Source organism: Borostomias antarcticus (genome assembly GCF_949987555.1).
Source record: "Borostomias antarcticus genome assembly, chromosome: 6".
NCBI classification, from domain to species: domain Eukaryota; kingdom Metazoa; phylum Chordata; class Actinopteri; order Stomiiformes; family Stomiidae; genus Borostomias; species Borostomias antarcticus.
Genome location: NC_140239.1, coordinates 32,282,928 through 32,306,904, shown reverse-complemented (window position 1 = coordinate 32,306,904; position 23,977 = coordinate 32,282,928). Strand labels below are relative to the sequence as shown.

The following is a 23,977-nucleotide window of genomic DNA, read 5'->3' as shown; positions in this document are numbered from 1 at the left end:
CAGTCTCTGGTCTTTGTGGTCAGTCCCTGGTCTGCGTGGTCAGTCTCTGGTCTTTGTGGTCAGTCCCTGGTCTGCGTGGTCAGTCCCTGGTCTGCGTGGTCAGTCCCTGGTCTGCGTGGTCAGTCCCTGGTCTGCGTGGTCAGTCTCTGGTCTGCGTGGTCAGTCTCTGGTCTGCGTGGTCAGTCCCTGGTCTGCGTGGTCAGTCCCTGGTCTGCGTGGTCAGTCTCTGGTCTGCGTGGTCAGTCTCTGGTCTGCGTGGTCAGTCTCTGGTCTGCGTGGTCAGTCTCTGGTCTGCGTGGTCAGTCCCTGGTCTGCGTGGTCAGTCTCTGGTCTGCGTGGTCGGTCTCTGGTCTGCGTGGTCAGTCTCTGGTCTGCGTGGTCAGTCTCTGGTCTGCGTGGTCAGTCCCTGGTCACTCTGGTCTGCGTGGTCAGTCTCTGGTCAGTCCCTGGTCTGCGTGGTCAGTCACTGAACTATAAGTAGAGACATTAATGACTGATTTACAATAAATTGCAGAAACCATTTTTTCAACTATTTTAAGGCACTGATCCATTCTGGTCTTCAGTACTAAGAAAGTAGTTTTATATGAATGCTGTGTAATGAGATGATTGGACTTCAAACAGAAATCCTAAGATGTGAAATGCCAAAACACTGCTTTAGGTCAGTCTCTTACTAGCAGGAACAAAAAGAGACACACTGATGCTGGTGGTTAAATTCATAAAGCCATTAGTCACCTTCCTTGAACCCATTTATACATGAAAACAAATAATGTATGGAAGTCCAGCCTGTTCAAGCACAATCTGTCCAACATAAGTCATCAAAGCCAGTTATTCAAATCCCCCCTTGAAATAGGACAAAGTAAATATGGGACACAGGCAGAACAGAGCAACTTACAAGACTGGCTTCACACATGGCTGAGAACACAGAACAACATACTAGTGTCAACTACAAATAACAAACAATACTTGCTGCTCCCTTTGATGGCGATAAGACTGATAGTGAGAGCTTCTCAACACACAATAGCATCCGGACATTTCCACACAATGCAAAGCAAATACTGGCTCTAGTCACAAGAAACGTTTAGGTTAATCATTTTATCATAGATATCAAAGTGAGTGCATCCCTGCATGTGAGCGCAGGGTCACAACCAGCCTCCTCCCATCATCCCTGCATGTGAGCGCAGGGTCACAACCACTCCTCCAATCATCCCTGCATGTGAGCGCAGGGTCACAGCCACTCCTCCAATCATCCCTGCATGTGAGCGCAGGGTCACAACCACTCCTCCAATCATCCCTGCATGTGAGCGCAGGGTCACAACCACTCCTCCAATCATCCCTGTATGTGAGCGCAGGGTCACAGCCAGACTCCTCCCATCATCCCTGTATGTGAGCGCAGGGTCACAGCCAGACTCCTCCAATCAAAACGGCTCTCGCCAAATGAGAGGATGGCAGTTACCATAGCAATGGATAACATGACTTCAGGACTTTTTACCTTGTTTATTAATAAAAATTCTAGGAACATAGTAAAATAAGTTACACATCTGACTGTCATTTACACATTTGTTGTGTTCAATTCCTTATGAAGACGCAGCCTTGGGAGAGTGGTGGTCCCTGTGCTTCTGAGAGGATGACCAACCCAAAGACTGACCACACCTCATAATACCCATTTTAAATAATTTCCACAGGAAATCATGGCATAGTAAGATATCAACTTTCATCCCCCTTTTAAAAATCATAGCTATAACTACAAAAAAAAAAATCCTCAGGCATACAATAAAAATGTTATTGCACAATAAGCCATCTTGCAAAGTGGCAAGCCTCACTACTTCTCTTCAAGACCGTTTAATAGAATTTCAGACACAGCTAATAGATTTCGGATGCTTTGTGAACTCGCTGTTTGCATAATGCCTTTGCTTTTAAAATGTAAAAATAAAGATATGAAGATATGATATTGATTGGTAGTGGGGTTGTTAACGGGAGTTCAGGGGTCAAGGGGGGGTTGGGGTTGTTAACGGGAGTTCAGGGGTCAAGGGGGGGGTTGGGGTTGTTAACGGGAGTTCAGGGGTCAAGGGGGGGTTGTTAACGGGAGTTCAGGGGTCAAGGGGGGGTTGTCCAGTTCTTTGCCATGACTGTTGATACTCAAGGCTCTGCCCCGGCGAACCGGCCTGAGTCCTGGACGGCTGATGCATGCTGGGAAACGGAGTCCTGCCCCTGGCCTGGAGGGGGGCCCCCAGAAGGGTCCCGGGGCCCCTGAGCAGGCAGGTGGCTGATGCCCTGGGGGGGGAAACCTCCCTGGAGAGGGGGTGGGAGGGCTCCGGGGGGCAGGTGCTGGGGGGGCATGGGGTAATCGCGCGGTCCGTTGAAGCGAATGTCCTGATGGTACGGTCCGTATGGACCAGGCGGGCCTCCCCGGTACACTGGACCTGCGGGTGAGAGAACCATCAGAACACATGGATGAACTAGCGCTGTGACAGGAAGAACAGTGACCAATCAGCTGCCCCAGGAGAAGCTCCACCTACCGTGGTGAGGGGGGAGGCTGGGGGGGAAGCGCAGGCCAGGGGGGCCCATGGGCAGTCTGGGGCGGGGCACCATCATCCCCGGGTGTCCGTTGGGAGAGCGTGGCCGGTACCGGAAGTCTCCGCCCGGGGGTCCCTCGTTCCCGTTGGCCTGTCTGACGCCGGGGGGCAGATAGGAGGGTGGGGGCGGAGGGCGGTAGCCGTGTCCGAAGGGCGGAGGGGGGACACCGCGGGGTCCCAGAGGGGGCGGCCCGTGGGACAGGGGGCCGGAGGAGTCTCTGATCGGGGACTCCATGAAGGATCCGGGGCCCTGCGGTCTGGAGCTCTGGAGCAACAATGAACACATCAGTTTACAACCAGAACCTCCCTCTCTCTCTCTCTCCTCCCTCTCTCTCCCCCCCCCCCCTCCCTCCCTCCCTCCCTCTCTCTCTCCTCCCTCCTTCCCTTTCCCTCCCTCCCTCCCTCCCTCTCCTCCCCCCCCCCCTCAGGCTTCCCCCCCAGGCTCAATCACATGACCAAGACCAACACCGTCATTTTGTCATTGAAGCACCAACTCCAAACACACATGCAGCACACGAGCAGAGCGAGGTTTAGATTATCACCACACCGCTACGTTGAGGTTTAGGTGTTAAAGAACCGCGGCACCATTTCAGTCAGTGTTGTGAGAGACCACACATGAATGTTAGGTTTCAGGCCTGCGCCGTCCCAGGGATCTGAGGGCGTCAGGGTGGGGGGGAGGGTGCTACAACACACCCACACATTGAGCACCTTGCCTGGGCACCACACACACACCCTGGCCCCTACTTCCGTACTCACTGGCTCTGGGCTCTCAGAGGAAGCCTGTACCACTGACTCAAGTGCCTCAGACTGTGCTGGGGTTGTCTGCTAAAGAACAGGAATACACACACACACAAGAGACATAAAGGTGGGAACAACAGGCCTGGGATTGGCTGCTGAATGGGGAGGGAGGGACTACAAGAGAGCAGAAATAAACTAAGCCAATAGGAGTGTAGTGAGGTAAAGGGCTTACTGAGTCCTCCATGTTGGCGGGGGAGGAGGTCCGTGGAGCAGCAGAGTCTGAGGGGCAGAAAGAGGCAGAGTGAGAACAGCAGGTTCTGGTTCAGGTTCTGGCCTCAGTCGGCTCAGCGGCGCTGATACTGGGTGATCAGGTGACCGGGCCGTTCGTACCGGATCGAGACGGAACGGCGTGTTTCTCAGACGGGGGGCGGGGACCTGCGGAGCAAACAAACGGGTCAGTCTTGGTTCCGCCACGCAAACATCCCCGTCTTCAACGACCTCTTCTCTCTCTTCTTGGTTCCCTTAAGTTTGATTGGACGATCGTCAGCTCAATCAAGTCATCACACCTCAGCCTAGCAGGGCGCCACGATGGATGAACTAAGGCTTGTAATCTCTGCCTGTCCTCAACAGCTGAATCCACTGTGACACAATAACAACAGTAGCAAGACTGAGCAGTGCAAGCTGGGTAATATACAGATGGTAACATTCACAGATGCTGAACACAAATTGAGGAGAATGAACGGGATCGTCTAAGAGTGAAGAGTACAGTGAGAACCAGGGGTAGAAGTAGAAAAGAGCAGAAGAAGCAGGTGAAGGAGAGGATAGAGGACGTTAGATGGGTACTGAGCAGGAGCAGGGTGAGATCAGCTGAGGAGAAAGAGGAAAGAAATAAAGCAGGTAAATAAAGAGAAAATAAAGGAGTGAGTTGGGACTGAAGAGGTAGACAGACGGGTTTGGTAGAAGAGGTGGAGGGTTTGGTAGAAGAGGTGGAGGGTTTGGTAGAAGGGGTGGAGGGTTTGGTAGAAGGGGTGGAGGGTTTGGTAGAAGGGGTGGAGGGTTTGGTAGAAGGGGTGGAGGGTTTGGTAGAAGAGGTGGATGGTTTGGTAGAAGGGGTGGAGGGTTTGGTAGAAGGGGTGGAGGGTTTGGTAGAAGGGGTGGAGGGTTTGGTAGAAGAGGTGGAGGGTTTGGTAGAAGAGGTGGAGGGTTTGGTAGAAGATGGGTTTGGTAGAAGGGGTGGAGGGTTTGGAAGAAGGGGTGGAGGGTTTGGTAGAAGAGGTGGAGGGTTTGGTAGAAGAGGTGGATGGTTTGGTAGAAGGGGTGGAGGGTTTGGTAGAAGGGGTGGAGGGTTTGGTAGAAGGGGTGGAGGGTTTGGTAGAAGAGGTGGAGGGTTTGGTAGAAGAGGTGGAGGGTTTGGTAGAAGAGGTGGAGGGTTTGGTAGAAGAGGTGGAGGGTTTGGTAGAAGAGGTGGAGGGTTTGGTAGAAGAGGTGGAGGGTTTGGTAGAAGAGGTGGAGGGTTTGGTAGAAGGGGTGGAGGGTTTGGTAGAAGGGGTGGAGGGTTTGGTAGAAGAGGTGGAGGGTTTGGTAGAAGAGGTGGAGGGTTTGGTAGAAGAGGTGGAGGGTTTGGTAGAAGGGGCGGAGGGTTTGGTAGAAGAGGTGGAGGGTTTGGTAGAAGAGGTGGAGGGTTTGGTAGAAGAGGTGGAGGGTTTGGTAGAAGGGGTGGAGGGTTTGGTAGAAGGGGTGGAGGGTTTGGTAGAAGAGGTGGAGGGTTTGGTAGAAGAGGTGTAGGGTTTGGTAGAAGAGGTGGAGGGTTTGGTAGAAGAGGTGGAGGGTTTGGTAGAAGAGGTGGAGGGTTTGGTAGAAGGGATGGAGGGTTTGGTAGAAGAGGTGGAGGGTTTGGTAGAAGGGGTGGAGGGTTTGGTAGAAGGGGTGGAGGGTTTGGTAGAAGGGAACATGGGCTTGCTGGTCCAGTCAGCAGCGCTGGGTTCTGGAGACTCACCTAACGGGTCGATCCGTCGCCCGATGGGGGCAGAGAGGGAACGGCCGGGACCCTCTATCATTAGAGGGGGAGACGGGGCTCCACCACTCACCGGGGAGGGGCCATACGAGTCACCTGTTCAACCAAATCACCCATTAGAACAATCAACACACAGTCATCCCAGCCCAACTCTGCGTTGAGTCTCTCCAGACAGAACCATCGCACAGAATCCAGGCATCCCTCTGAAAACTCAAACACATTTCACATGGCGGGTCGTCCAATCAGGCGTCCACCGGACCGGACATGTGGACAGGACTGAAACCAACATTACACAAAACCACAGCGCATAATCCACCCCCAGGGTGAGTATTTGACCGAGGCAGTACCAGTCATGTATTTAAGAATCCAGATACCCTGCCCTGCTCTGGTTTGAGGGGTTCAGTCCAGCTGAGCCCAGACAGACGGGAGACCATCTTACCACGTCGGACAGCAGGGCGGCCGGAGCTGGAGGAACGCAGGTCATTCAGCTGGGTGGACAGAGCAGCAAGTCTGTGGAAAAAACACACATTTAGTATCAATCAACCACAGCGTATCAGAGATTAAAACCCATTATGCAATTTACAACCTCAATTAGCAACATTCTAAATATACTATAGCATTTGCTACTGCTGGTCACACTAACAACATTTTGGGGGTAATATGACCAATCTAATTTTCAACTGTGCAACTTAAATGTATATGCAGATGTATTTTCAAGGTTATGGAGGTGATTACTCCCAAATTTACTTCTTTAACCATAATGCACCATTTTTTTAAATTGAGAGGGAGCTGCCAAGAAGCTAATGGACCAGCTAGAAATGACGATGAGGATGGTGATGATGCCATGGACAGGTGGACGGACTCCCACAACATCTCCCATCACTCACTTCTCACGGAGCGTCCGTGTCAAAGTCTTCTCCTGAGACAGGCTCCTCTCAGCAGTGTTGGCAGCAACCTAGAGCCAAGCAGGACATTCCTGAATAACCAGGACTACTAATGATACCTGAATAACCAGGACTACTAATGATACCTGAACAACCAGGACTACTAATGATACCTGAATAACCAGGACTACTAATGATACCTGAATAACCAGGACTACTAATGATACCTGAATAACCAGGACTACTAATGATACCTGAATAACCAGGACTACTAATGATACCTGAATAACCAGGACTACTGATGATACCTGAATAACCAGTACTACTAATGATACCTGAATAACCAGGACTACTAATGATACCTGAATAACCAGGACTACTAATGATACCTGAATAACCAGGACTACTAATGATACCTGAATAACCAGGACTACTAATGATACCTGACTGGGAGAATGTGAACCAGGCTTCTACGCGCCTCTGAGGTGCTACTAACCCAGTTCTCATGTGCCTTCCTCTCCTGCTCAGCAATCTGAAAACAAAAGGACAAAACATGAGCTCATTGCACAGAAAGTATTCTTGGAGCTAAGCATGGAATACGTGTAGTAGAAGCCTCCCCTGAAAACCTCCCCTCAGGAGTGGCTTTCGTCTTCAGGCTAAATCACAGGACTAGAATACCAGCCCAGGTTGGGGTAGGGAGGGCTAGGATCCAGCCCAGGTTGGGGTAGAGAGGGCTAGGATCCAGCCCAGGTTGGGGTAGGGAGGGCTAGGATCCAGCCCAGGTTGGGGTAGGGAGGGCTAGGATCCAGCCCAGGTTGGGGTAGGGAGGGCTAGGATCCAGCCCAGGTTGGGGTAGGGAGGGCTAGGATCCAGCCCAGGTTGGGGTAGGGAGGGCTAGGATCCAGCCCAGGTTGGGGTAGGGAGGGCTAGGATCCAGCCCAGGTTGGGGTAGGGAGGGCTAGGATCCAGCCCAGGTTGGGGTAGGGAGGGCTAGGATCCAGCCCAGGTTGGGGTAGGGAGGGCTAGGATCCAGCCCAGGTTGGGGTAGGGAGGGCTAGGATCCAGCCCAGGTTGGGGTAGGGAGGGCTAGGATCCAGCCCAGGTTGGGGTAGGGAGGGCCTGCTCACCTGAACCTTGAGGGCCTTCTCCGTCTTCTTCACCTCCTCCTCCATCTCCTTGATCCTCTGGCGGTAGACCTTGACCTCCTGCTCCGTCTCCAGGGCCTTCCCGTCCACCTCACACAGCCTCAGCTCCTTGTCCCGGCGCTCCAGCTCCTCATTGGTCAACCTCCTGAGGGGGCGGCACAGCACGCTACTTTCAGGAAGTGATTCTGCAGGGTGCAATGGTACTGACCAATGCGTGCACACACACACACACACACACACACACACACACACAGAATTAAACTACTCCTGGCTCCACATACTTCTGGAGGGCGATCTCCTTCTGTTGATACATCTCAGTCATGATCTCATTCTTCTGCTGGAGGATCTTCAGCTGGTTCTCAATCAGGCCCTTCTCACTTTTCAGTGCCGTGGTGTTGTGCTCAAGCTCCTGGTATTTTTCTGTAAGAGCAGAATGATGTCACACGTCGAGAGATTGAAAGAGCCAGCGAGAAGGGAACAGAACCAGCGAGAAGGGAACAGAACCAGCGAGAAGGGAACAGAACCAGCGAGAAGGGAACAGAACCAGCAAGAAGGGAACAGAACCAGCGAGAAGGGAACAGACTTGTTCTAGAGACGTACCTTCCAGAGCTTTCCGAGCCTTCTCCTCTCTCTCCAGTCTGGCCTGGAACTTGTTGCGCTCCTCCTCCACCACAGTGAGGGTGGTCTGGACCTGTAGACCATGTGACAATGAGCCTCACTACAGAAGCACAAACTTGGTTCTGAGATTCCATTTGCGTAGGTTTTCAAGGTCACAGGTGAGTTTCAAGGTCACAGGTGAGTTTTTACAGTAAAAGACTCCATCTTACCCGAGACACATCCATCAGCTGCTTAATTCGGTTCCGAACAGCAGTGGTTTTATCTGCAACTCATTAGAAACCCAATTAGTAAATGTACCAGATGTTTTCTCCTTGGTGAGGCTGAATGGTGTGAGGGGCCAGGTGAGAGCACGGGAACTGAGTGACTGTTCAGGCAGGGTTTAGACGATCATCTACAACTAAGAAGAGGTCTGAGGTGACTCACCGCTGCCATCGTCACCGTTAGCCACAACTCTGGCGTCACCCTTCTGCAGGTCGTAGGCCTCAAGGTCAACCAGGAGCTCAGAGAGAACCTGCCACAGGGAGAGAGAAGGTGACCCGGTATCTATTAGAGGGACATGTACCCATCAGATGAATAGTGGGAGGTCTGAGCCTCGACTGAAACAGTGTGACATCACCTCACCTCATTGCTGTGATCCTTCTGAGCGATGGCGTCCTCAAACTCGTCCTGAGACTTCTGGAAGACTCTGATCTGCTCACAGAGGTCCCTGTTCCTGTCCTCCCAGTCTTTAGCAGCGCTCTTCAGCTGTGAGAAGATCACGTTATAAACCTGGCCAGGTCTAGACTACTGAGACTAAGATCACGCTGTTATAAACCTGGCAGGTCTAGACCACTGAGACTCTTAGATCACGCTGTTATAAACCTGGCCAGGTCTAGACCACTGAGACTCTAAGATCACGCTGTTAAAAACCTGGCAGGTCTAGACTACTGAGACTCTAAGATCACGCTGTTATAAACCTGGCCAGGTCTAGACTACTGAGACTCTAAGACCACGCTGTTATAAACCTGGCAGGTCTAGACTACTGAGACTCTAAGATCACGCTGTTATAAACCTGGCCAGGTCTAGACCACTGAGACTCTAAGATCACGCTGTTAAAAACCTGGCAGGTCTAGACTACTGAGACTCTAAGATCACGCTGTTATAAACCTGGCCAGGTCTAGACCACTGAGACTGTAAGATCACGCTGTTATAAACCTGGCCAGGTCTAGACCACTGAGGCTCTAAGATCACGCTGTTATAAACCTGGCCAGGTCTAGACTACTGAGACTGGAAGATCACGCTGTTATAAACCTGGCCAGGTCTAGACTACTGAGACTGGAAGATCACGCTGTTATAAACATGGCCAGGTCTAGACCACTGAGACTTCAAGATCACGCTGTTATAAACCTGGCCAGTTCTAGACTACTGAGGTTCTAAGATCACGCTGTTATAAACCTGGCCAGGTCTAGACTACTGAGGCTGTAAGATCACGCTGTTATAAACCTGGCCAGGTCTAGACTACTGAGACTCTAAGATCACGCTGTTATAAACCTGGCCAGGTCTAGACTACGCTGTTATAAACCTGGCCAGGTCTAGACCACTGAGGCTCTAAGATCACGCTGTTATAAACCTGGCCAGGTCTAGACTACTGAGGTTCTAAGACCACGCTGTTATAAACCTGGCCAGGTCTAGACCACTGAGACTGTAAGATCACGCTGTTATAAACCTGGCCAGGTCTAGACTACTGAGACTGTAAGATCACGCTGTTATAAACCTGGCCAGGTCTAGACTACTGAGACTAAGATCACGCTGTTATAAACATGGCCAGGTCTAGACTACTGAGGCTCTTAGATCACGCTGTTATAAACCTGGCCAGGTCTAGACTACTGAGATCACGCTGTTATAAACCTGTCCAGGTCTAGACCACGCTGTTATAAACCTGGCCAGGTCTAGACCACTGAGACTGTAAGATCACGCTGTTATAAACCTGGCCAGGTCTAGACTACTGAGACTGTAAGATCACGCTGTTATAAACCTGGCCAGGTCTAGACTACTGAGGTTCTAAGACCACGCTGTTATAAACCTGGCCAGGTCTAGACTACTGAGACTTCAAGACCACGCTGTTATAAACCTGGCCAGGTCTAGACTACTGAGATCACGCTGTTATAAACCTGGCCAGGTCTAGACCACTGAGGCTCTAAGATCACGCTGTTATAAACCTGGCCAGGTCTAGACTATGCTGTTATAAACCTGGCCAGGTCTAGACTACTGAGGCTGTAAGATCACGCTGTTATAAACCTGGCCAGGTCTAGACTACTGAGACTAAGATCACGCTGTTATAAACCTGACCAGGTCTAGACCACTGAGGCTGTAAGATCACGCTGTTATAAACCTGGCCAGGTCTAGACTACTGAGACTGTAAGATCACGCTGTTATAAACCTGGCCAGGTCTAGACCACGCTGTTATAAACCTGGCCAGGTCTAGACTACTGAGACTAAGATCACGCTGTTATAAACCTGGCCAGGTCTAGACCACGCTGTTATAAACCTGGCCAGGTCTAGACTACTGAGACTAAGATCACGCTGTTATAAACCTGGCCAGGTCTAGATCACGCTGTTATAAACCTGGCCAGGTCTAGACTACTGAGGCTGTAAGATCACGCTGTTATAAACCTGGCCAGGTCTAGACTACTGAGACTCTAAGATCACGCTGTTATAAACCTGGCCAGGTCTAGACTACTGAGACTGTAAGATCACGTTATAAACCTGGCCAGGTCTAGACCACTGAGTCTGTAAGATCACGCTGTTATAAACCTGGCCAGGTCTAGACTACTGAGACTGTAAGATCACGCTGTTATAAACCTGGCCAGGTCTAGACCACTGAGACTTCAAGGAAATATCGCATATGTGTCTTCTAGGGCTGGGAGTCAATACCATTTCTTAATTATGTCAGATCTCTTCAAACATTTTTTTTTTTAAACTTTCTTTTTTTAGGGAAAGTATATATTGGCTGCTTGATTTGTTGCCAAAATCTGCTAGATGTCACGTGATTAATTTGCATACCCAAATGAGCTGTTTAGCAAACATAACAACAAATGTAACAAATCAGAAGCAGCCATCACTTTTGAGGCAGTCTTGTATGTGAAAAGTCCCTTGATCTAATGGTGAAGTTTCTCAGATGGCAGCATTGAGCAGGACCTGTCCCCGTGTGTCCTGTCTTTATGGACCTGTCCCTGTGTGTCCTGTCTTTATGGACCTGTCCCTGTGTGTCCTGTCCCTGTGTGTCCTGTCCCTGTGTGTCCTGTCCATGTGTGTCCTGTCCTTATGGACCTGTCCCTGTGTGTCCTGTCCCTTTGTGTCCTGTCCTTATGGACCTGTCCCTGCGTGTCCTGTCCCTGCGTGTCCTGTCCCCGTGTGTCCTGTCCCCGTGTGTCCTGTCCCTGCGTGTCCTGTCCCTGTGTGTCCTGTCCCCGTGTGTCCTGTCCCCGTGTGTCCTGTCCCCGCGTGTCCTGTCCCCGTGTGTCCTGTCCCCGTGTGTCCTGTCCCCGTGTGTCCTGTCCCCGTGTGTCCTGTCCCTGCGTGTCCTGTCCCCGTGTGTCCTGTCCCCGTGTGTCCTGTCCCTGCGTGTCCTGTCCCCGTGTGTCCTGTCCTTACAGAGCTGTTCTGATCCTTGAGCGTGGCGTAGTCCCTCTCCAGACACTGCTGCTGGACATTACGGGCGTCCTCCCGGATCTTGGACTCGTCCATGAGAACTTTGGACTGCAGTATGAAGCAAAAACGACTGGGGATTACAGAACATTCATGCCACCCATAGATACTGTGCAAATATGCATGCGGGTCATATACATGCAGATCACCCCATGACGCAGACCTTAGCAAGCGTGTCCTGCGTCTTCTTCAGGCTGCGGCTCAACTTGGAAATGGTCTTTTCGAAGTCTGCCGACTATTGACAAACAGATAATAAGCATGATTAATCTAATAAGACAGAACAGTAGAAGAAGAATACCAGAGCAGTAGAAGAAGAATACCAGAGCAGTAGAAGAAGAATACCAGAGCAGTAAAGCTCACCTTGTGCACGTATCTCAGGTACTGTGCTCTCTCCTCGTCAAAGACGCGCATCATCGAGTTCTTTTCCTCAGACAGCTGTTCATTGCGTTTGTCAAGCTCTCTCAACAGTTTCTATTACAGAAAGAGAGAGAAGAGTCTTTAGCAGGTAGCATGGATGTGAATGGTTCTTACCCAGACAGATATTAATACCAATATACATTACATGAAAAAAATCCATGTACATACCATTTATAACATGAATAAAATTTTTGACAGATTTCAAAAGATGCAAAATGAAGGAAAGCATCATGAAGGTCTCAAGGGGCCATCCTACAAATCCTGTCAAATTGACCCAAATCTAACATGAGACTCTAATTGACCCAAATCCAACATGGGACTCTAATTGACCCAAATCCAACATGGGACTCTAATTGACCCAAATCCAACATGGGACTCTAATTGTGTCTGCTGATGAACTAGAGGTTCTGTGTAGCAAAACATATTCTTCCAGAATCGTTGTGCAATGACTGTGCTGATGGTGTGAACATTTCTTCACCTCCAGTTGTCGGACCCTTTCCAGAGCAGAGCTGGCCGACACCGCCGACGCCCTCTGCTGCTCACGTAGCTCCGCCCCCTGAGGAGCACCAGAGATGACCACACAGCCATCAGAAACACGCTGACCATTCATGACAAGATCACATAATCAAGCACATGTGCATCTGTATCATGTGTAATAACCCCACATAACAGTGAAATGTGAGTGATGACCGCAGCAGTATTACCTGTCTGTCTGTCTGTAGTAACTAGTGAAATGTGAGTGATGACTGTAGCAGTATTACCTGTCTGTCTGTAGTAACTAGTGAAATGTGAGTGATGACCGCAGCAGTATTACCTGTCTGTCTGTCTGTCTGTAGTAACTAATGAAATGTGAGTGATAACCTCAGCAGTATTACCTGTCTGTCTGTAGTAACTAGTGAAATGTGAGTGATAACCGTAGCAGTATTACCTGTCTGTCTGTAGTAACTAGTGAAATGTGATGATAACCGTAGCAGTATTACCTGTCTGTCTGTAGTAACTAGTGAAATGTGAGTGATAACCGCAGCAGTATTACCTGTCTGTCTGTAGTAACTAGTGAAATGTGAGTGATGACCGTAGCAGTATTACCTGTCTGTCTGTAGTAACTAGTGAAATGTGAGTGATGACCGTAGCAGTATTACCTGTCTGTCTGTAGTAACTAGTGAAATGTGAGTGATAACCGTAGCAGTATTACCTGTCTGTCTGTAGTAACTAGTGAAATGTGAGTGATGATAACCGTAGCAGTATTACCTGTCTGTCTGTCTGTCTGTAGTAACTAGTGAAATGTGAGTGATAACCGTAGCAGTATTACCTGCCTGTCTGTAGTAACTAGTGAAATGTGAGTGATAACCGTAGCAGTATTACCTGTCTGTCTGTAGTAACTAGTGAAATGTGAGTGATAACCGCAGCAGTATTACCTGTCTGTCTGTAGTAACTAGTGAAATGTGAGTGATAACCGTAGCAGTATTACCTGTCTGTCTGTAGTAACTAGTGAAATGTGAGTGATAACCGTAGCAGTATTACCTGTCTGTCTGTAGTAACTAGTGAAATGTGAGTGATAACCGTAGCAGTATTACCTGTCTGTCTGTAGTAACTAGTGAAATGTGAGTGATGATAACCGTAGCAGTATTACCTGTCTGTCTGTCTGTCTGTAGTAACTAGTGAAATGTGAGTGATAACCGTAGCAGTATTACCTGTCTGTCTGTAGTAACTAGTGAAATGTGAGTGATAACCGTAGCAGTATTACCTGTCTGTCTGTAGTAACTAGTGAAATGTGAGTGATAACCGCAGCAGTATTACCTGTCTGTCTGTAGTAACTAGTGAAATGTGAGTGATAACCGTAGCAGTATTACCTGTCTGTCTGTAATAACTAGTGAAATGTGAGTGATAACCGTAGCAGTATTACCTGTCTGTCTGTAGTAACTAGTGAAATGTGAGTGATAACCGTAGCAGTATTACCTGTCTGTCTGTAGTAACTAGTGAAAATTTGAGTGATAACCGTAGCAGTATTACCTGTCTGTCTGTAGTAACTAGTGAAATGTGAGTGATAACCTCAGCAGTATTACCTGTCTGTCTGTAGTAACTAGTGAAATGTGAGTGATAACTGCAGCAGTATTACCTGTCTGTCTGTAGTAACTAGTGAAATGTGAGTGATAACCTCAGCAGTATTACCTGTCTGTCTGTAGTAACTAGTGAAATGTGAGTGATAACCGCAGCAGTATTACCTGTCTGTCTGTAGTAACTAGTGAAATGTGAGTGATAACCGCAGCAGTATTACCTGTCTGTCTGTAGTAACTAGTGAAATGTGAGTGATAACCGCAGCAGTATTACCTGTCTGTCTGTAGTAACTAGTGAAATGTGAGTGATGACCGCAGCAGTATTACCTGTCTGTCTGTAGTAACTAGTGAAATGTGAGTGATGATAACCGTAGCAGTATTACCTGTCTGTCTGTCTGTCTGTAGTAACTAGTGAAATGTGAGTGATAACCGTAGCAGTATTACCTGCCTGTCTGTAGTAACTAGTGAAATGTGAGTGATAACCGTAGCAGTATTACCTGTCTGTCTGTAGTAACTAGTGAAATGTGAGTGATAACCGCAGCAGTATTACCTGTCTGTCTGTAGTAACTAGTGAAATGTGAATGATAACCGTAGCAGTATTACCTGTCTGTCTGTAGTAACTAGTGAAATGTGAGTGATAACCGTAGCAGTATTACCTGTCTGTCTGTAGTAACTAGTGAAATGTGAGTGATAACCGTAGCAGTATTACCTGTCTGTCTGTAGTAACTAGTGAAATGTGAGTGATGATAACCGTAGCAGTATTACCTGTCTGTCTGTCTGTCTGTAGTAACTAGTGAAATGTGAGTGATAACCGTAGCAGTATTACCTGTCTGTCTGTAGTAACTAGTGAAATGTGAGTGATAACCGTAGCAGTATTACCTGTCTGTCTGTAGTAACTAGTGAAATGTGAGTGATAACCGCAGCAGTATTACCTGTCTGTCTGTAGTAACTAGTGAAATGTGAGTGATAACCGTAGCAGTATTACCTGTCTGTCTGTAGTAACTAGTGAAATGTGAGTGATAACCGTAGCAGTATGTTGAATATTGGTGATTTTCAGAGAAATGCCTTTTAATATGATCCTGTTAGCTATTTCCTAATTATGATGATTGACCTCTGAGTATGGCTGTCGTTTTGAGTTTTCGGTAAGAAGTGCCCCTCTTCCATAGACTTATGAGATAAAGACATCTTATGATTGGTACACTCTGGGCCAAACACCATTGTTGTGGTTAGAGATAAAGGCCTGGGCGCCGAAGCAAGGCCACAGAAGAGACCAGAGAAACAGTCTTATCGGAGAAGAGACGAGGGAGGGGGGACACTCAAACCACATAAGAACGTTGCAACAAGACCAATACTTTGATTTGGGTTCAGACAGCATACAGAGAGGTCAACTGTCCATTAGGCATGCCATTGTCTTTTGTATGTAAAACCTTCTGGAATAAATCGCTTTTGCTGAGGCTCAAATCCCGTGTTGGAGAGATTCATTTGAACACCTGAGAAAGGAGTCACTGGACTGTGTGGTATATTAGAGATTGGGGGTCCGTCTTTTATCGGAAACAAGAAAACACAACGCAGAGCTAATCAAGGACAATAATAAGAGACGAAGAGATTCATCAATTGGTGCGGCGTGACCCGGATCGGACATCCAGAACCTGGACGAGCCAAAAGACCGGTCGAGCAGAAACAGCCGCAGCTGTGAAAGCAGGGGACGCCTTGACCAGCAGCTGTGACCTGATCCGCCTCAGAGACCAAAAACTACAACCGGTGAGTGGGTTGGATGTCCCGATCCTAAAGAACCAATCAGTAAAGCTAAGAATGCCACACATAATCTCTCAACACGTAAAACATACCAGTGCTGGATGTGAAAATATGTCTATATGTAGCTACATGTATGATGTTTGGAATGCTGGATACCTGTGCTGGATATAAATGTATGTCTACATGAAGTAGGCCAGCAGGATATTTGTACATCCTAGATACCTGCTACGGTGCTTGCATGTGTTTTGTTATGTGAAGTAGACCAGCAGGATATTTGTACATCCTAGATACCTGACGGTGCTTGCATGTGTTTTGGTTAAGTGATGTAGCTACATGTCGGATATTTGTACATCCTAGATACCTGCTACGGTGCTTGCATGTGTTTTGTTATGTGAAGTAGACCCACGTGAGGTATGTGTATGTGACCTTTAGGGAATTGCCTTAAAGTAGACCAGCAGGATATTTATCCTGGGGTATAAGGCCCTTAAGATTTTCTTAAGGAAGACCCGCAGGGTTATCACCCTGGGGTTGCCCGTCCATGGCGAGAGATCGGTGGAGGGTAGTTTACTTCTAAGGATTGCGCAGTCCTTGAGAGGGCCCCCGTGAAAGACCGGGGTGTTGGTTGGGTGTGTGATGTATGTGTATTGTCGCACATGGATTCTAGATGTACATGATATATAGTCTAGGGAAGTGTGTGATGTATGTGCATTGTCGCCCATGGATTCTAGGTGTGTATTTATTTATGCACAGTCTAGGGAAGCGGTTTGGTTAGGTCACTGTGATAAAATCATACTGTGTGAACCAAGACCTTATCTGCTCCAGCGGAGTGCTGGAGCCGTTATTCCTCACCGAGACAGAGGAGATAGCCCACCGTCGATGACGGTCCGATATGCTTATTGCGGGGTTTTTTGGATACTAGATGTATATGTATGTGTGCATAGGCCTGTGCGTATATATATATATATAGTCTAGGGTGGCATATTTGGTTACGCGCTGGTTTAAAACCAGTATTTTGATACATTCTCTTTTCGCCTCAGCAGAGTTGGCCAAACGCCCAGTAGCCTACACACGACTCTCCCTACAGCAAGAAAGAGGAGACTACAGTAAGGTCCGCTCACTACCATTTTACTAAAAATACTGCTCTTTCACAATGACAACACCTAAAGGTAGTCCTGAAAGATCTGAGAAGACTACGTTAGAGAAAGGGGGGACAGCCCCCCCGATGTAACGCTAGAAGATATTTCACAGGACATAAACCAATACGTTTGGAAACACATGAACTTGGAGAAGGCCTTTAATACTATAAGGGATAAATATGGTATCTGTGAGGGAGTATGGTCTTCAGACAACGTCAGGGCCGCGTGGGACGCAATTAGAACATGGATAAGAGAGGAAGCAACAGTCGACATCGACTGGTCTAAAGTTAGCCGCTGCCAGCAAAAGGCTTCAGAGGCGTTTGCCGATTTCGAACTCAGATGGAGACAGGTGTTCCTGCGACACAGTGGGTTGCCTGATGTGGACGATGGCAACATAGCAAATAGCAGTCACCCACAGATTAGTGACACGCTTGTTAAAGCCATAACAGACAGGTTAGGAGACGCTTTGGTAATCAGTTTACCAGACTTTAAAACAACGGCCTATGGGGAGCTAGTGGAGCACCTGACAGCCCTGGACAAAAATATGGGGGTACGAACCCGGTCTATGGCCGCAACTAAGCAGCCAGGGGAGCCAAACATAGAGAGAAAGGTTAAGAGAGTGGAGTCAAGGCCCAAGGGGGGTGTTAACAGAAGCAGAGACCGTTGTAATTACTGTGGGGTCAGGGGTCACTGGGCTGTACAATGCCACCAGAGACAGAGGGCAGAGGGATGGACTCCGCAATCAGCGGCTCAACCTGCATACGCGGGTGGTCGTGACCCTCCTGCCTATACTCCGACACAGGTCAGGACCGAACAGAGGTCTCAAACCCCACGTGTTAATGACTGGCTGAGCCAGATTCCTACGCTCTCAGCGGAGGACAAACAAGCACTGGTGGAGGCCTGTACCCCTCCCCCTCCTGCTCCGACGGCCGTGACACCACGTACGGCCCCCTCCTCTCTCTCCTCCTCTCAGCCCTCACCTCTCCCTTCCTCCTTGCCTCCCCATTTTTAGTTGAGCCGTCGCTCCGCGTCCTTGAGGCGGCCCTGATACAGACTGATGGCGGCCTGTACATCAGGGGGTCCTTGAATGGGAGGAGACAACTTGACTTCCTCTTTGATACGGGGGCGGCGGCCACTGTCGTTCCTCCTCAATGCCTATCAGGAACTGACATTAAACTAACTAAACAGGAAGTGTGCATGTATGGGGCAGGGGGAGAGCCGATATGGGTGAAGAGAACTAGGCCATTCTTGTTGGAATTGGGACCTGTATCTCTCACCACTTCTCTTTGGGTGGGGGATGTAAAAGAAGCCCTATTGGGCCTTGATGTGCTGACACAAATTAATTCCTCCCTTCAGTTTCAACAAGGGAAGGTCAGATGGAATCTAAACCAGGTAACAAAACCTGATTTAGCCAATTTGCCAATCTGGGCAAAAGACAAAAATGATTGTGGGTTTCTGAAAATGGAAACGGTCACCTTCACAGGTAGGCCTCCTCCATGTACTCGCCAGTATCCACTCTCCCCACGCGCGATTGAGGGGATTAAGCCCCTCCTTAAAATCTTTGAGGAGAGAGGAGTCCTGAAAAAGACTCACAGTGCCAGCAACAGTCCAGCATGGCCTGTGTTGAAACCTTCAGGTGAATGGCGTCTCTGTGTGGACTACAGAGTCGCCAATGAGTATGTGGATAAGATAGCGCCCCTGGTGGCAGACCCGTCCACCATTTTCAGTGCACTGAAACCCGAACACAAGTGGTTCTCGGTCATAGATATGACGCAGGGTTTCTACAGTGTTCCTCTTGCAGAGGAGGTGCAACCTTGGACTGCCTTTACTATTGATGGAGATCAATATCAGTTCACCCGAACACCAATGGGGTTGCACAACTCTCCGACTATCTATCATCAAGCTTTGCGTGATCATCTGCGCAAAATGTCTCCCATCACTTCCACAGTCCTTCAATATGTGGATGACATTCTCTTGGCCAGTGCGACTGAGTCAGAGCACGAACAAGACCTCAAGGTCCTGTTGACACATCTTTATGAGCAGGGCCACAAGGCCAGTCTGGGCAAAGCTCAGATTATGCAGGAACAGGTCATTTATTTAGGGCAGAGAATATCACAAGGGCAGCGTGAAATTACTCAAGACCGAACTAGGGCTATCAGAGAAACTCCAGTTCCAAAAACACTTCATGACCTCAGATCTTTCTTAGGGTTGTGTAACTACAACCGTGCTTGGATAGAGAGCTACGCTGAGATCACACAGCCACTGACAGAGCTCACCAAAGGCCAGTGCCAGTCCAAAGATCCAGTACAGCTGGATGAGGCGCAGATGACGGCTTTTGAAACCTTGAAAGATGCGCTGACCAAGGCTCCAGCTTTAGGTCTCCCAAACGCAGGTGTAGACTACACCCTTCATGTGTCAGAAAAAAACGGTTACATGACAGCGGTCTTGACACAAGACCACGGTGACCGGCAGCGGCCGGTGGGTTATTACTCAACACGCCTTGACCCTGTGGCACAGGGGTTCGGCCCCTGCTTGCGGGCAGTCCAAGCAGTCTATCTTGCAGTTCAGACTGTCTCAAGCTTGGTTCTGGACCAGACACTGATCGTCAGGTGCCCACACGCTGTACACACACTTCTGACCATGAACCGCGCGTGTCAGGTCACCGCGTCCCGATGGGGAAAATGGTTGGCTGTCTTGGAAGCTCCAGGCATCGTGATTGAGAGGGCTACGCCATCCAACCCATCCACCATGGTAGCGCCAACAGAGGAGACCGCTGACAGCCTCCATGACTGTCAGGAGGTGCTCCAGGCCATGGAACATTCTGAGAGAGTCAGAAGCACACCAGTAGACAATCCTGATCTTATTCTCTACACAGATGGTTCATCGACGGTAGAGGGGGGAATCAGAAAAGCTGGGTGGGCGGTAACCAGTGAGTTTGAGGTCTTAGCGTCAGGACCCATGTCCCCAGGGACGTCAGCGCAACAGGCCGAACTAAAAGCTCTTGTTGAAGCTTGTAAGCTAGCAACTGGCAAAACTGCTAACATTCATGTAGACAGCAGGTATGCACATGGGATAGTGCATGATTTTGGTGAGCTTTGGAAAATGAGAGGTTTCCTGTCTGCATTGGGGACACCCATTAAGAATGGGGAGTTGGTCAAAGAGCTCATGGAGGCCATCCGCCTGCCGAAAGAGGTGACTGTGATTAAGGTCAAAGGGCACAGTCGGGGAGATACTCCTGAGTGTAGAGGTAACGCTCTGGCTGACCAGGCAGCAAAGCTGGCAGCCCATGACACACAGGGGCGTTTACTCTCAGTTCAACCTGCACCCCCGTATCAGATTGATACCATCTCTGATGTCAGGGGAATGCAGGCAGAATCTGAGAAGGGGGAGATATGGACGTGGATGGAGAACGGGGCTAAATTGGACTCAGATGAGGTGTGGAGACACGGTCAGAAATTGGTCGCACCACAACGGTTGCTTCCATATCTGGCGACACAGATTCACTCCGTAGGTCACATTGGGGTTGACAAAATGGTCTACCGATTTGGTCTAGTCTGGTGGAATCCTCAGTTCAGGCGACAGGCCGAACAGGTGGTTTCCAGGTGTGTGACGTGCCAAAAAGTCAATCCTGGGACCAGGGTGAAGGTGCCTAGCATGACAACGCCAGCACCCCCCGGGCCGTTTCGACACCTTCAGGTGGACTACATCACACTTCCTCCGTGTCGAGGTCTGAAAGATGTCCTGGTAGTGGTCGATCGTTTCTCACGATGGGTAGAAGCCTATCCAACTAAGAATGGGACAGCCAAACATGTAGCCAAGGTGCTAGTGCAGCACATCATCCCTCGATGGGGGCTACCAGAACAGATTGATTCAGACAGAGGCACAACTTTCACCGCACAGGTCATTACGGAGGTGTGTCGGATGCTTGGGGTCGAGTGGAAACTCCACTGTCCCTACCATCCTCAGAGTAGTGGTCAGACAGAAAGGATGAACCGTGTCATCAAAGAGAGACTCACCAAATACCACCAAGAAAAGGTGGCTTGGCCCGATGCGTTGAGTCTTGTGCTCTGCTCCATTCGAGCAACACACAATCGAGAAACCGGACTTAGTCCGTTTGAGGTCATCTGTGGGAGGCCCATGGCACTCCCCGGAGCCATCGACCTTAGGAAAGCAGATGTACATCTCACTAGCGACACTTTGATGATGTACTGCGAGGAGTTGAGCAAGGCTGTGGCCAAGGCTCACAAACAGGTACGGGCAGCCTGGAGCGATGTCCCCGAGGGGGGACATGCTCTTATCCCAGGCCAGTATGTCATGATAAAGAAGTTTCAGGGGGAGACTTTAGAGGCAAAGTGGGATGGACCTTATCAGGTTGTGCTCATCACCCACGCAGCAGTAAAGGTAAAAGGGAAACCCAACTGGGTTCATGCCAGCCAATGCAAGGTGGTTGCACCACCAGAGACAGAGTAGACTGAGTACACCTCAAAGCAAACACACCCTTGTAGTACTGCATCAGATAAATTGAAGAGCCAACCACTCCAGACTTAAAAACATCGGGTAGAATAGCGTTCAGGCTTAGCACCCCAAAACTAGGGACAGTCGTGGCAGCTGTTGTTCGAGCAGAGTCCTTGAGCTAAAGAACCATACGTCTAGTGATGGGGGCCGACTCGGGATGAAGACGACAACTTAGAGAATTACGACGTAATGCTCTATACCTGTGCCCACTGCTCGGATGACTGTAGCGCTGCTAAAGGGACAGGAGAATGGGTGTTAAGACCACAGGCAGGCTTAGAACGGACCTTCTCGGAGGGTCACAGTCTGGAGTGGAGAGGGGGGGGGGTTTTCTAGAGATAAGTAATGCTAAAATTAAGAATTTTGTGAAACCATAATCTCTAGGTCTGGTCTGAATGAGAGAGTGAGTGAGAGATATATGCTGTTACAAAACTGAGTTTTGGAATACATGATACTGCCGCAGTTTTCTTGTGTTTTTCTGTGCTAACAGGTGGAGTTGGAGAGAAGGACTTCCGGGTTGACTTGGGACACGGTGGCCACGTGTGCTGGAGTTCAGCAGGGAGGACTACACTACTCCGGGTGGAGACGTCAACAGACCAAGACGGGACATTTGAACTTTCACACCACACAATAACCACATCTTCCATTCACAGCTTGACGTGCTGGTCAGGGACAGGACGTGGAGGGTGTAGGTTATTGTCATACTGTGAATAAAAACTCCAGGTTGCACTTGAGATATACTCATTAAAACGGAGACAGGGGTATTGAGACGTGTATTTTGTTAAAAAGGTTATTTATTTCTGGGTCGGGGCCACTCAGATCTGGAGTAATTTTCCTTTCACAGCAGAGATACACACAGCAATTAAAGATCATCTCTCAGGGAGAAGACACTTTGATTTCGAACTAACAGACTAGGTTTCAAGTTGCTATCAGGAAGGGTTTGTGTCTTATCATCCTGTGGCTTTCCATGGTTAGACTAACACAGTCAGCCGTGGAAAACCTTGCTTTGAAATTGGGCTTATGAGGTAGCTACGTCAGTGAGGAATGTTTCATCATGTTCTACCGCGACGTCACATTCGTCCGCCCGTAGACCAATGATGAGAGGCCCATTACCGACAGGGGTTATGTAATACTGTGTAAGGAGTATCTGTATGGATATTAGGTTCATACATGAAGTAACCTAATAGATGGTTATTTTGTTTTCCTTTGAAAATTGTAATCCTACTAGAGGAAAACATGTTGTATTTTAGATTAAGGTGTTTAATCCTTCACTGTTTATCTTAAGCACGTTTTTCTGTTCAGTTATTCTTTTTCTTTCTGCATAATGGCTGTTCAGGTTTAGGTTTTGGATGACAACATTTCTCTTGATCATTATGATTCTGCGTGTTCACGTATAATCTTAGGGGGGATTGTTGAATATTGGTGATTTTCAGAGAAATGCCTTTTAATATGATCCTGTTAGCTATTTCCTAATTATGATGATTGACCTCTGAGTATGGCTGTCGTTTTGAGTTTTCGGTAAGAAGTGCCCCTCTTCCATAGACTTATGAGATAAAGACATCTTATGATTGGTACACTCTGGGCCAAACACCATTGTTGTGGTTAGAGATAAAGGCCTGGGCGCCGAAGCAAGGCCACAGAAGAGACCAGAGAAACAGTCTTATCGGAGAAGAGACGAGGGAGGGGGGACACTCAAACCACATAAGAACGTTGCAACAAGACCAATACTTTGATTTGGGTTCAGACAGCATACAGAGAGGTCAACTGTCCATTAGGCATGCCATTGTCTTTTGTATGTAAAACCTTCTGGAATAAATCGCTTTTGCTGAGGCTCAAATCCCGTGTTGGAGAGATTCATTTGAACACCTGAGAAAGGAGTCACTGGACTGTGTGGTATATTAGAGATTGGGGGTCCGTCTTTTATCGGAAACAAGAAAACACAACGCAGAGCTAATCAAGGACAATAATAAGAGACGAAGAGATTCATCAAGTATTACCTGTCTGTCTGTAGTAACTAGTGAAATGTGAGTGATAACCGTAGCAGTATTACCTGTCTGTCTGTAGTAACTAGTGAAAATGTGAGTGATAACCGTAGCAGTATTACCTGTCTGTCTGTAGTAACTAGTGAAATGTGAGTGATAACCTCAGCAGTATTACCTGTCTGTCTGTAGTAACTAGTGAAATGTGAGTGATAACCGCAGCAGTATTACCTGTCTGTCTGTAGTAACTAGTGAAATGTGAGTGATAACCTCAGCAGTATTACCTGTCTGTCTGTAGTAACTAGTGAAATGTGAGTGATAACCGCAGCAGTATTACCTGTCTGTCTGTAGTAACTAGTGAAATGTGAGTGATAACCGCAGCAGTATTACCTGTCTGTCTGTAGTAACTAGTGAAATGTGAGTGATGACCGCAGCAGTATTACCTGTCTGTCTGTAGTAACTAGT

At 48.6% G+C, this 23,977-nt stretch overlaps 1 protein-coding gene across 3 annotated transcripts in view; it reads right to left on the bottom strand.

The window, feature by feature from the left end:
• Nucleotides 1–745: 745 nt before the first annotated feature.
• Nucleotides 746–23,977, bottom strand: part of mia3 (MIA SH3 domain ER export factor 3) — a 25,137-nt gene continuing 1,905 nt past the window's right edge. For 2 of the 3 annotated variants that reach the window (XM_084439794.1, XM_084439796.1), the window contains exons 5-23: nt 12,555–12,632; nt 12,020–12,130; nt 11,823–11,894; nt 11,606–11,710; nt 8,594–8,716; nt 8,396–8,483; nt 8,182–8,234; nt 7,955–8,045; nt 7,636–7,774; nt 7,337–7,499; nt 6,706–6,741; nt 6,213–6,280; nt 5,765–5,835; nt 5,308–5,421; nt 3,702–3,746; nt 3,544–3,590; nt 3,330–3,398; nt 2,517–2,838; nt 746–2,420 (exon numbers count right to left, since the gene is read on the bottom strand). In XM_084439794.1, the coding sequence (XP_084295920.1) occupies nt 2,137–2,420; nt 2,517–2,838; nt 3,330–3,398; nt 3,544–3,590; nt 3,702–3,746; nt 5,308–5,421; nt 5,765–5,835; nt 6,213–6,280; nt 6,706–6,741; nt 7,337–7,499; nt 7,636–7,774; nt 7,955–8,045; nt 8,182–8,234; nt 8,396–8,483; nt 8,594–8,716; nt 11,606–11,710; nt 11,823–11,894; nt 12,020–12,130; nt 12,555–12,632 (2,079 nt within the window). In that variant the 3' untranslated portion in view covers nt 746–2,136. The remainder of the gene's footprint in view (nt 2,421–2,516; nt 2,839–3,329; nt 3,399–3,543; nt 3,591–3,701; nt 3,747–5,307; nt 5,422–5,764; nt 5,836–6,212; nt 6,281–6,705; nt 6,742–7,336; nt 7,500–7,635; nt 7,775–7,954; nt 8,046–8,181; nt 8,235–8,395; nt 8,484–8,593; nt 8,717–11,605; nt 11,711–11,822; nt 11,895–12,019; nt 12,131–12,554; nt 12,633–23,977) is intronic. The other variant, XM_084439795.1, reaches the window with a different exon arrangement.